General features: G+C 42.9%; 1 protein-coding gene across 1 annotated transcript; it reads right to left on the bottom strand.

Annotated features, from left to right (window-relative positions):
- Positions 1–2,353: 2,353 nt before the first annotated feature.
- LOC114080044 (sulfotransferase 2A1-like) lies at positions 2,354–12,912 on the bottom strand. Its single transcript, XM_071604259.1, has 6 exons — positions 12,777–12,912; positions 11,509–11,717; positions 9,873–9,999; positions 6,913–7,007; positions 5,062–5,239; positions 2,354–2,466 (listed from the first exon to the last, which is right to left on the bottom strand). Exons 1-6 carry the CDS (start codon positions 12,910–12,912, stop codon positions 2,354–2,356), a joined length of 858 nt encoding a protein of 285 aa, XP_071460360.1.
- Positions 12,913–13,468: the final 556 nt, after the last annotated feature.

Here is a 13,468-nt window from a genome sequence, read left to right as displayed (position 1 = left end):
GCAATTGGAAAAACCTTCCCACATTGCGAACATAAAGGTATTGGAAAGAGTTATCCAAGCAGCCCACACAGAGGGCTTTATTGTGCATTAGGATTGCACAGAATACTTGGGCTTGTGGTGATGTATTCATGCATGCGCAGAGCATAATGAGGTTTGCTTCACTGCTGGACCAAGCTTTCCCCTTCCACCCACTCCTCCCTTCCGTGATTCATTTCCAAGACTCTCCTGTCTCTTTCATTTACCTTTGTACTGTCTCTGCTATTTTCTTTTTTCTTTCAACATTCTACATATGATATGAAATATATGACCATTGTCTTTCTAAGTCTGTCTTATTATACTTAAAAAATGTTTTCCATTTTTATCCATTTTCCTGCAAATGGCATAAGTTTGTTCCTCTTTATGGCTGAACAAAACTTCCTAATGAATATATACCGCATTTATTATGCACTCAACATTTGACAAAATGACTCCCTTAACTTACTTATTGTAAATCTCACTGGTATAAACTTGGGTGTGAATTTACTGTTGTATAATATGATGACTGGAATTCTTTTGAATAATACCACAGATAGAGCTGGGGAATGTGGTGGTACCCTTCCTAGTGTTTGAAGAATCTCCATTCCTATCCTCATACTGGTTGTGCTAACTTCTAATTGCACCAACAGTGCCTAAGTTTCCCTTCTCCCATGCCTTCACCAGAATTTATTATTATTATTGATACTTAACATTCTATGTGAAGATAAATTCTTATTGGTTTTTATTTGCATTACATTGATTGATAAGAATATTGAATAATGTTTCATATATTTGTGGGCCATCTGTATTTCTTCTAGTGGAAAATGTTATTTGCCCATGTGGTTTTTTAAAATAATTAATTGATTATAAGAATTGTAATGCATTCCACAGTCATGTATTTAAAAAATAATTCTGCTTTTGGTGTTAAGTTTTTTTTTTTTTTTGAGTTCTTATTACATTCTGTCAGAAGAGTAGCTGGCAATGATCTTCTCCCATTCTTTAGTATCTTACTTCACATACTTGCTTCCATTGCTGTGCGGAATCTTTTAATTTGGTATCTTTCTGTTAACCTTTGTTCTATTTTCTGTATTTTAGGTGTATTATTGAGGAAGTCAATACCTGCCACTATATGTCAGAGACATGACCCCATGCCTTTTTCTAGCAGTTAAAAAGTTTCTGTTCAAATTCCAAGGTCTTCAACACCTCGAAATGGGAGACCAATACTATATAGCTCAGCTGCATGTCCTCCAAATTAGTGAATTTCACACCAAACTCAAAGCAGGCAGTGGCAAAAAAGTTTATTTAAATATTACATTAATTACAAGATTATTGGAGAAATTTTGGTATCACCCATAAAAGGCCTATAAGTTACCAGTCAGACTAAACGTCAGAACAGTTCAGTACTAAATGTACATCCTAGGACACCTCCTACCTTTGTTTTTCTTATGCTTCCAGACACTGCTTTAAATGTGGGAGAATTGGTGAGGGACAAACCCAGAGTCATTTACAGCAGAACAGGTGACTCAACTGTGTCCCAAGTCTCAATTTAATTCGGAACGACTCTATACATGTCAGCTCACATAAAACCATCTCTTAAATGCTGAGTAGAAATGAGAGTCTATGAATATATTGCACCATTCACCATTTATGTAAGTATTAAAAGTTTTATTCATACCACTTTTGATTGATGCTGTAACACACACCAGGAATTAAAACAAATGTAGGTTGGAAATTATACTCCTCTACATCATCATCATCATAAATGCTGGTGATACACGTAACAGAAAAGGAACGTTAACTACTCCTGTATTGTATTTCTTCATTGAAAAGTAGACACCATGGTGGGTAATATTCATATTATGTTTGTAAGCATCTGTGTGTTTGAAATACTACAAAGATCATTTTAAGGGCTAGGATGTGATGAAGTGAATATTGAAGTCCCAGTAATTTTTACAAGCAAGTGATCAGAGAAAGAAGAATATATGATTCAAGACTCCAGAATGAAGAAGCACATTTTTAAATTTTTGTCACAGCTTTGTACGTATACATATGTTGGGTTCATTTGGAAAAACTCCTTGGTGCATGGGAATCCATTTTAGTGCATGATCCCACTTTCCCCGCCAGGACCCTCCCTCTCCCATTGTCCTTTCTCTATAGGACTAGACTCCTTTTCCTCATCTATCATTTTATATTTCACTGGCTCTTGATGTTACCTAACCTTCCTTCCCCCTTCCTTTTAGAAATGTGTTTTATCTTAAGAACCATCAAGATGTATACATGTCCCAGGACAGGAAACCAATGTCAGTATCCATATAAAATCTGGAATTTGGGGAGGACATTACTCCCATGGGAACAGCTCTTTGGGGAACCCCGCCATCTTCTCCTGGTAAACTTTATCAAAGGCTTCAGCTTGGGCCACTGTGAAGTGATTCTTCCAGTCCCCAGAGATGCCTAGAAAACATGAAGTAGACACAGATCAGATCTAGGGAGAGGCCTTAAGATGGAGACCTCCTCCTTGCTCTGTCAAGACAGCAGAGTGACCCCAGGGTCATTGGTGAGGCCTTCTCCCCTGGCCACCATGCGCATTTCCCCTTCTACCTGTCTGGAAAGTGTGTCCTGACTGCCCTTCTCTCCCAAACCATCCTGCACAGAATCCACAAGCAGCGATCCTGACTATAAATCAGAACATCTGGACTGGAACTAAGTCTGACCACTTGTTTTTTGAGCCCTTTGGCCCAAGCTGACAAAATTTCAGACCTGGGTGATGAGAGCAGGTCACACCTAGCCTCTCTGCTTTGGCCAATCCCTGTGATCATTCCTTCTGCACAAGGAACCCATGTTGACCCCTTGCCAGATCCAGTGGCTCCAGTCCCTGGGGGCTCAGAGTCTCCCAGGACGTCCACTCTCCTTCAGCCAAGTTCCCTGGTGCTTTGAGGCTCTAGGTGAAGGGTCCTTGTTGGTTGGGACTCCGTCCCTGGGACTGCCCATTTGCTCTCTCGGCTCCATGACACAGTCTTCTGATTCAGCTTCAGACTTGCCAGGCTGCCCCCTCCTCAGGGTGTTTACCTTTCCTGCTCCTGACCCCAGAGTGCTGTCCTAGCAGACACCTTCACCTCTGTCCATTGGCCTCATATGTTTACTCCAGTGCAGTGACTCAGTGGGGCTCTCAGCTCAGAACCGTACATCTCCATCCTAGTTCATAGCAATGATCAAACATGATACGTTCTGTGTACTTCCTTTTTTAGATAATTTATTTTTTTAGTTATAGGGGGACACGATATCTTTATTTTATTTTTATGTGGTGCTGAGGAAGGAACCCAGTGCCTCAGGCATGCTAGACAAGCTCGCTCCCTCTGAGCCACCACCCCAGCTCTGTACTTCCTTTCTGAATGTGCATAAGGTATGCATTTCTGAGATATCAGGATATGAAATCATTTTTACAAATTACCTAAGAATCAGTACTTAATGGAATGACATAGTATATGCTCAATAACAAATGTTTGAAAGGATAAATAAAGAGTAATATACTAGCATAATACCTTGTTTTCCAGAAAAGGAATTTTTTAAAAAAGCCTTGGAGGGGTTACTGAGTGATGGGTGGATGGGAAGCTAAAGATATGGACGTAAGTCATACCCTTTACTTATGTGGTCACAGTATTATATATAACATAAATTAATTTTGACCTACCAGCCCAAACTAAATAATTAATGAAATATTTAATGACATCTAAACTAATATACTCCTATAACCAATTAACCCAAATGTGGGTGACCAACCTTGCACGTATTGAGTCACACTCCCCGGCTGGGTGCTGAGGCGCTCTGTCACATAAATGTGGCAGAGCTTTCCCCACCCTTCTTGGGTTCGAGGGTCAGTGTCTGGTGCATGGGTGTGTCTTGCTACAGCCCCAGGGGTGAAGTTACGCTCACCTGTTCCTTTGTGATATTACCCCTTGCCCTGTTTAGGATAGAATCTTCCATGGAAGTGCCTTGTGTGTGTCCCCTTCTCTTACTGTGCCCTTGGGTCAGGCCTACCCAGGTGTCAGTCAACCTGCTGACAGTGGACATCATGAAGATAGACTCAGCCCCCTGAAACCTGACCCCTGGCCTCATTTGAATAGCTTCTCCTCAATAAGAGTGTGTGCTCTCGCTCTCTCTCTTCCTGTGGACCCTTAGGGTCAGAGGAGCCATCACAGCGACCCCAATGAAAAAGGTATTTGTGACTCTTGTGTGGTTATTTTGTGCAGCCCAGTCAGCCCAGTTCAACTGGAGTGACCCCTGAGCCCTTTAGTTGTGAGAACAGAAACCCGGCACCCAAATGAATATCAAGTAGCAGAATTTCTAATAGGCAATGGCTCTCCTATAACCACTCATTCTTACTCCCACTTTCATTGGTATCTTCATTAGTAGAACAGTCTTTATTGATTTCTTCTGCTAGGCATGGGCTCTCACCTACCTCCCGGCCCAGTCCTCTGTTTTATGGCTCTGTGCTCCAGGCACTCTGTGGCAGGAATCCTGACCTATTGAATATCCTTTGAAGGATCTGGTATATTGATTCCATGGTTTACCATTCCAGGTGCACGTAAACTTGGGAAAAACAGGTTCTGCCACTACTCGGAGCAGATATTTTCAATAGGCCTGATTCCAAATGTGTAGATATGATTCATCTTTCTTCATAGAAAAGAGGCCTTAAAATGTCTCAGAGCAAATGACCCACTCCCCACTTTCTCCAATTTGGTCTTTCTTTGTGTATCTCTCTCTTAAGGGCAGTGCTCTCTTTAGGGCAGTGCTCAAACACCAGTGGAGTGGCCCAGACACCACCATCTTCAGAACCCCCCTCCTCCCCAAGACGGGGTCAACCTTCTCCAGGTACCTGCAGCCCATCCCAGTCCCATGAACACAGCTTTCCCACAAGGGCACGAGAGGCTTTCTGGGCCATGAATGGTTAAAATTGAAAAGGTCCAACTCCTTCACCTTTAGTGTCAGGCGGTGAACACAGAATGCCCTCCAAGCGTTCTCATACATTGTGATACCACAGCATTTTACCTTTTCTAGTAATTTTGAAATTCTTAGTAGTGAAAGTTTCAGACAGTATTTCAAAGTTGGACATCTTGTTTTGATTCATGACTTGGAAGGAGCTGTTCTTGAGGACTGAGTCCAGTTCTTCTGGATTCAACTTCTTTCCCAGGAACTGACAGATCCTCTCTATGGTGCTTCTTGGGTCCTACATGTGAACAATCAAGAGTGATGCTCTGAATGGGAAGGACAGCAGAGGTGGGAAATGGGAACAGAAGTGTTAGGAGGGGTGTGGGGGAGGAATAGGAGAGGACGACATCTCAAAATGGGAAAAGACTGAAGTGGGTGCTGGATGGAGGGAGAAAGAGCAAGGGGCCAGCAGAGGGAGTGAAGGATGTGGTGACATGATGATCAACAGGGGCTTCCCAGGGAGGCTGAGCTCAGGACACCCCAAAGGCAGGTGTCGGACGTCTAAAGAATGTCCTTGCAACATGAGCAAGGAGAAAATCCCCCAAAGACTAATCCTTAACTGTCATTGAATAACCATCGGGCTTTAAAATGTCTCCCTAAAATTGACCCATGATTATTGATGTGTATTCCTGGGAGATCACACCAAGGAAGTAGATCTTTATAAGGAGGATTTCTTGGAATCCTAGACCTTCCTGGTGGCACAATCAGCCTTTATTAGTAGTGTTTTTTTTTTTTTTTTCATGATCCCCAGTCACTATATAACAAGAAGACGCACAACTGTGGCAATAATTTAAAAAAACATGTGGTTTGAGTGGAGAATCACAGGGACGTGTGGGAGCTTGCTGCTGAGGTGGCTGGAGGTGGCATCAAGGTCCTTGGTGAGAACTGACCTCATGCTGAGAACCCAGCAGAACAGGAAGCAGCTGCAGGAAGGTGACTAGGGTCCTTTCTCCAAGGGAAGCAGATGCCTGTGCCTGTGGCACCTTCTCTGTCCCCAAGACACACTCACAGGCCAGCTGTTCTCTAAAGGTCTTTTCAGTCTTTTACTTTTTCTTACATTGCTTAACAGTTCTGAAGAAATTTTCTAAAAATCTTAAAGCTTTCAGCTATGTCTGGACCTCTAAAAATCACACACAGAACTGTGCAGCTTTGTGCTGTTCAGTGTGGCATTTTTCTACACCATCAGAAAAATAAAGTTAGAATCGGGATCTATTTGATGTAGGATGACCTAACCTTTGAATGTGGCACATGTACAAACTCAGAAATAAATCCTATATTTAGTTGGGAACATTCAAAATTTTTTCCGTTTGCTATTTTGAAATGTATGATTGATTACTGTTCTCCACAGTCACCACCCTGTGCCTCAGGTCACTGGAAGTCATTGCTGTTCCCAGCTGTACCCTGCACCCACCCACCAGGGCTGAGCATCATCTGCAGGACTTTCCTGTTACTCCAGCCCCTGACCCCTCAGAATAGCTACACAAAGTGATATCTCACATTCATGTCACTTTGTCAGTCAAGAGGAGAAGCCAGAAAGGTGGACACAACTCTGGGATCAATGCTTTCTGCCCAGTTTCTTCTAATGACGAGGTTTCTGTCAGCATCATAGGTCCTGCCTGCAGAGACCTTGGCAGCCACAGGTGCAATCATAAGCCATTGCCCTCTGCCTGGGTGTGGAAGGGCCCTTCAGATGTTGCCAGATGTAATAGATTGAAGATGTGAAGAAAGAGATTGGAGCTTGGAGAGGGTCAGGCAGAAGCAGAGCGAGCAATGGAGATCAAAGTTCACTACTTTTCTTGACCTCTGGGAGGCGACACTGTGACGGGGAATGTAGAGTGGAGACCCTGAGGACCAGGGATATCAGGGGCAGCAATCAGGGCTGCCAGGTGCTGACCCTGAGAGGGGGCTCACCTTCTGCAGCTCTTCATAACTCAGCAGCAGGACATTCTCCCTGTCTCTCATGGACATCCAGCCACGAATGTGCTCGAACCATGATCCATAGGCCACTGCGGGGTAGGCACATGGGTGCAGGTTACACACTGACAAACAGAGGCTGGACTGTCCATGTCACTCTTCATACCCTGACACCTTGATTCATGTATAATTGATAAATGCTGTTCAAATTAGGTAATGAAATACAGAGGGAAACATTCCTGAATTAATTCTATGAAGCCAGTATCATACTGATACCCAAACCAGAGAAAGACACATCAAGTAAGAAATTAACAAACCAATATTCCTCATGAACACAGATACAGAAAACCTTATTGAAATATTAGAAAATCCTTTTCAACATTAAGATTAAACACAAGACATGTTGTATTAACACTGTAAGGTCATACATCACAACATGCTGATTTCATTGTGGGGATGTAAGGTGGGTGCACCTTATGCAAACTCATAAATGTATTTTACCACATCAATAGATTTTGCCTTGAGAGAAGAACTTGGCTGAGCATCCTAAAGGCTATCTGTGACAAGCCCAAAGCCAACATCATGCTAACCTGGGAAAAACTGGAAGCTTTGCTCCTGGATCCAGAACAAGGCAAGGATGTCCACTGTCACATCTCCCATTCAATAAACGTCTTAAAACTCTAGTCAGAGAAAGCAGGCCAGAGAAGGAAAAAAGAAAAGGAAAAGAAAATACAAGTTGGAAAGAATGAAGCCAAATTATCAGTGTTTGCAGATGATGGGATACCATGCTTTGAATACCCAAAAAAGCTCTTCCCAAACACTTGTAGAATCGATGACCAACTCCGCAGAGTAGAAGGATACAAAATCACCACACCGAAATCCAGAACTATTCTTCATAACAATGATGAATCTGCTGAGGAAGAAATCAGGAATGCTTTTCATTCACAATGGTCTCAAAAAATACCTAGGTAGCCAGGTGCATGGTGCACACCTGTAAATCCAGCAGCTTGGGAGCCTGAGGCAGGAGGTTGGCAAGTTCAAAATCAGCCTGAGCAACTTAGTGAGGTCCTAAGGAACTCAGCAAGACCCTGTCTCTATATAAAATATCAGAAAATGGGGGGATATGTCTCAGTGGTCGATCGACCCTGACTTCAATTCCTGGCTGGTACCAAAACAAGCAAACAAACAACAACACAAAAGTCCTAAGCATAATCTTCCCAAAGAGGAGGAAGACCTCATGCAGAACCCTTGACAAACCAGGGACTGAAGAAGACACTAGAAGGTGAAAAGCCCTTCTATATTCTTAAATGACCAGAATCAAAAATGCCATATTACCCAAAGAATTCTACAGATTCAATGAAATCCCCATCAAACACCAAAGACATTCTAGACAGAAATAGAAGAAACAATCCCCAATTAAATGACAAACAAAAATTCAAAGCCTTTCTCAGCAGTATGAACTATGGTGCAGGTGTGTGGCTCAGTGGTAGAGCACTTGACTGGCGTAGGCAAGGCCCTGGGTCTAATCCCCAACACACACACACACACACACACACACACACACACACACACACAAACACGAATAGTGCTGAAGTTAATCACTTTTTAAATTCTTCCCAGTCTCAAATCATACTAAGAAGAAATAGTAACAAAAAATTGTTACTATAAAAACAGACACATAGGGGATTGGGGATGTGGCTCAAGCGGTAGCATGCTCGCCTGGCATGCTCAGGTCACTGGATTAGATCCTCAGCGCCACATAAAAATAAAAATTAAAGATGTTGTGTCCACCAACAATTAAAAAATAAATATTAACAAATTCTCTCTCTCTCTCAAAAAAAAAAAAAAGCAGACACATAGACCAATGGGTGAGAATGGAAGACACAGAGGCAACCACACAATGGCATCATCTGACCCTTAACAAAGACACCAGAAGCCAATACTGAGGAAACATAGCCAGTCTAATGATTGCTGCTTGGAAAACTAAATAGCTACATGCAGAAGAATGAAGTGAAATCCTGCAGAACTCAACTCAAAGTGGATGAAAAAACACAGGATTGGACCATAAACACTACAAGGACTAGCAGAAAACACAGCGAGTGCATTCCAACATCCAGGTGCAGGCTCGGCCTCCTCCAGAGACTTCTATGCTCAGGAAGGAAAACCGAGAATTGCTGACTGGCATCAAGTTAAGAAGCTTCTGAACAGCAAAGGAATCGAGACAGAGGAGAGAGGAAAGAGGATTAACATTCAGAATATATAAAGAACTCAAAAGTCTTAACACCAAAAACCAAATAATCCAATGAGTAGGTGGGCAAATGAACAATCATTTCTAAAAGAAGAAAGAAAATGGCCAAAAATTTTATGAAAAAAAATTCCAACATTTTTAACAACTTCACTCCAGTTAGAATGGCAATCATCAAGAACACAATAAATAAATAATAATAAATGCTGGCAGGCATGGGAGAGAAAGGGAGCACTTACACACTGTTGGGATTGGAAATTAGCACAACCACATGGAAATCAGTGTGGAGTTTCCTCAAAAGACAAGGAATGGAGCCACCATATGATCTGGTCACAGAGCTCCATGGTATTTACCCAAAGGAATGAAAGTCAGCGCACTACAGCGACAGGCACACCCATGTTGGTAGCAGTCCAACTCCCAGCAGCTACTTCAGCCTGGGTGTCCCCTGACTGAAGGACAGACAAATAAATATGTCACACCACATGATGGGTCTTACTCAGTCATCAAGAAGAACTAAATTATGTCATTTGCAGGAAAATGGGTGGGTTGGAGAACAGCATAGTATTTGAAACAAGCCACACTCACAAAGCCAAGGGTGGTCTGTTTTCCTAATATGTGGAAAGGATACAGAAAGAGAATTCAAAAGGGATTTCACAAAAGTAGGAGAAAGGCCAGGAAACTAGAGGAAGCAAATCTGTCACAGAACACTCACCGTTTCCTTCCAAGAACCATTGAAAATATTGTTCCAGTGACTCTGGGTTCTCACTCAGTTTTGTCACAGACCGATGATAATAACCTGACACAAGAACATCTTTGGGACTTCTCATAACATATATCACCTTGAATTAAGGAAAAATGAGGAATGAAAAATCAGCCTCAATTGGTCATTTCCCGCCTTGATCATACTGTATCCAGGCAGTTATTACTTAAGCTCTACTAATAAACATCAATGGGCTCCTTTAATGAATTAAGTATAACATTCATCAATGAAATACTTTAACATTCCTATTACTATTCGTGTGCAGGAATAGAAGAGGAAGACCTTGTCTCTTCTTTCTGGGATATTAGTCGACTCCACATGGGAAGCTGCTGGAAAGGTTTAAGTGGTTAGTGGGGAGGGCTGTGTGTGTGCTTTCCCAGAACGATCACTAACAGCAGAATGGGTTAATCAGTTCTGGTATATTCAGATTCATAGCAACACATAGTCATTTTCACACTCAAGACCATCCAGGAATCTCACAGATATCACATCTAAATTGCATGAATGCCTTTATACAAATTCAAGAATAAACAAAAGTAATGTGTAGCTGAAGTGCAGGGAGTGGTTTCCTCAGGTGTGGGGCACTGATTGGTAGGAAGAGCGTGGGAAGACTTTCTGGATAGTAGAAAAGTCTAATCTGGTCTGGGTGATAGTTTCCCAACTGTGTACATATGTGCATAGGAAGAGGCTGGTGTTCAAGATTAGTGAACACACACACAAACACACACACTCACCATTTTGTACTTGAACATCAGAAATTGACTTTGTATTTGCACCAACTTTCCTGGTATTGTTATTGGAGGTCTTGTGTCTCCTTAGACCCCAGTTTAATCAGGCAGGGGTTAAAGCAACCCAACAGGAGACATGGAAGTGGGTCTGTTGGGGCAGCCTCACTGTTAGACACTTTATGACATTTCCAAGACAGGAGATTATTTTTCTAGATTTCTTGGTGTTGTTTAAACAAAACCATGAAAAATTTCAGAAGTCAACAAACACTTTTAAAAGGTGTGTTTCTAAAGAGAGTCTGTGGCACATCACATCTGGGATATCCCTGGTCTGTGCTGATCATCTGTCAGCCAGAGGGAGGCTGCAGTGGCTGCAAATCCAAAGACACAGTGGTGTGCCCTGGGCTGCCATGGAGACACAGCTGGCCACCACTCCTGAGCCGCCCCTGGACCCATGCTTTTTCAATGTGTGCATGCTCCGCTCCCATGTGGGCAACACTGACCTCCCTGCTTCCACCTACCTGGCAGGAGGCTTTTATTGAATTAATACAGGCTGACGTCTTAAAGAGCTGCAAGGCTGGGATAATCCGGTGTAGATTATAAATTCTGCTTGCACAGGAGAGTGGTTTTCTAATATTCTGGCATTAGCCTGTGACTTTCCTGAATCTGGCAAGGTAATCTGTGTAATGGTCCACATCCTGGCCCTCAGTGTGGTCTTGTTGTGGCCACGTCAACCACACCTCATATCTGAGAATGTTATTTCTCACCCAATTTACCAATAAGCAGACTCCCAGCAAGATCTGCAGGGATTATCTAGGCACATGGAAGGGAAAAAAGTCATTGATCAAACATTAGGCACTGACCTTGGCCTTGGAAGTGAATAAAGTCTTGGGGATGAGATGGAAGGGGAGGTGAGAGGCCAGGAGCCGTGGGCCCTCTCTCTCATTTAACATTTTATAGCCTACATCTGTCTCTAACCAGGGTGTGCGTTCCCAGATGGGCACAGATTGAATCCACTTGGTATCCCCTTTGGAGTGAATCAGACAGAGAATTTCAATCACCCAGTGGGATCCTAGATAAGGAAGGAAAAGTGATAGTCACTCATATCAACCTGGATTGTGAACAAACACATAATGATGAAATGCATAACATAAACTTTACCTCATACCCATTTTAAGCACACTGTGAGTGGTGCTTAACATTGTTAAGCACATTCCTCATTTTGCTCAATCAATGTTGAGAAACCTTTCATGGTGAAAAACCATGCTCCTTAACAACATTTCCCTATTTAAAAACCCCATATTTCAGCCCCTGGAACCCACCATTGTCTTTTTGTTTCTATGAACTTGAATACACTAGGTATTTTGCACCAATGGAATCCTATAGCATTTGTCCTGTTGTGCCCAACATACTGCATTTAGCAGAAGACCCTCTAGATCGATCTGTGTTATAGAGGGTGTCAGACATTCCTTGTGAAGGCTGAATCATATCCCATTGTATCAACACGCCACATTTTGTTATGCATTCATCTATGAAAGGATTTTAGGTTGCTCCACCTCTTGGCTGTTTGCTGAGGTCAGTTTTATATGTTCCCCTTTCCCTTGACTTCCCAGCACAGTGCCCCTTCCAAGGACACTGGCCTCAATCCTCACCCTGTTTGCAATGCCCCTGCCCCCAGGCCCACCACATAGATTTATGATGCATGTCCTTTCAGTCCCTTGAATTTCTCAGGCTCCTGTCTGATTCCCAGCCCTTGTCCATGCTGACCCTCCTGCTCTAAAATCCCCCTCCTCACCCCATGGCCTCCCACTCCCTCTTTCATTTCTATGGAGCTGGTATTTCACCCTTAAGTGCTCACTGGTCATTCTCTGCCACCCCCCTCCCAGGCCACCACACAGATGCCTGGGTGACATTAGGATTCACTCCTGTATCTTCCTGCAGTAGCTTAGCTGACCCCTGCTGAGCACTTATGTCCCTGTGTCCTAGTCTGAGTGGAAGTGGCCTGGGGCACTGCCCCTTCCTCCCCCAAGCAGGGCTCACTGGCTGTAGAGGTCATGAACTCCATCTGCTGAGCAGGGGAGGAACACAGCCCTCGCCGTTCTCCTGGACAGTTCCTTTCTAGTTTCCTTACCTGACTTAGGGTATGACACCATTACTGTGTCTTCGTCCTTTATCACAAATTTAGTACATGCTTCTTTTAGGCCATCACAGCTCCAACCAACACGGGGGAAAGGCAACCCTTCAAACCACAGGTAGCCATCTGTCATGATGATGATTTCTCTGTGCCCGGTGCTGAGGTTCACAGCATTGGACCTTGTGGGAGATAGTGAGATTGGACTTTAAACCTAGTCTTACTTTAACAAAAGTAAAAAAAATAAATAAAAAAAAAAGTAATGGTTCAAAAGAATCATTAATTTTTTTTTTGGTCAAATTAACTGTTATAAAAACAAATTGTGACTGGTGGTTTAAAGTTTCACTGTATCTATCAATTTTGGACTCATACAGAGAACATGAGCCTCGTGACCTCAACATGATCTCATGACAGGACGCCATGGCAAGTGCTGCAAAATAATCCCACTGATGAATCCCTGAGACCTGAGAAAGCCACTCTTTCTCATTTATTTGCATTTGAAGAGTTTTCAAAGTAGAATTTTTACATGCAACCCACGGATACAGTGTAATTGATACAGTGTAGCCTGGAAGCAGACAGAGGGACAGTGGACTGAAGACTCTCAGGCTAAAGGGCAGGAACCTGCTTCAGAGGCAGCAGATATGAGGTGGACTGTCACTGACTCCAGGGTCCAGTCCTCCATTACCTTCTGA

This window comes from Marmota flaviventris, chromosome 18 (genome assembly GCF_047511675.1).
Source record: "Marmota flaviventris isolate mMarFla1 chromosome 18, mMarFla1.hap1, whole genome shotgun sequence".
Taxonomy (NCBI): domain Eukaryota; kingdom Metazoa; phylum Chordata; class Mammalia; order Rodentia; family Sciuridae; genus Marmota; species Marmota flaviventris.
This window is presented reverse-complemented; position numbering and strand designations above follow the sequence as displayed.

Coding starts and splice junctions, on each gene's coding strand:
- LOC114080044 (XM_071604259.1), bottom strand. CDS start 12,912: ATGACAGATGGCTACCTGTGGTTTGAAGGGTTGCCTTTCCCCCGTGTT. Junction 11,718..12,776: donor GGTGTCATACCCTAAGTCAG/GTAAGGAAACTA, acceptor TTCCTTATCTAG/GATCCCACTGGGTGATTGAA. Junction 10,000..11,508: donor TATTCACTTCCAAGGCCAAG/GTCAGTGCCTAA, acceptor CCTTAATTCAAG/GTGATATATGTTATGAGAAG.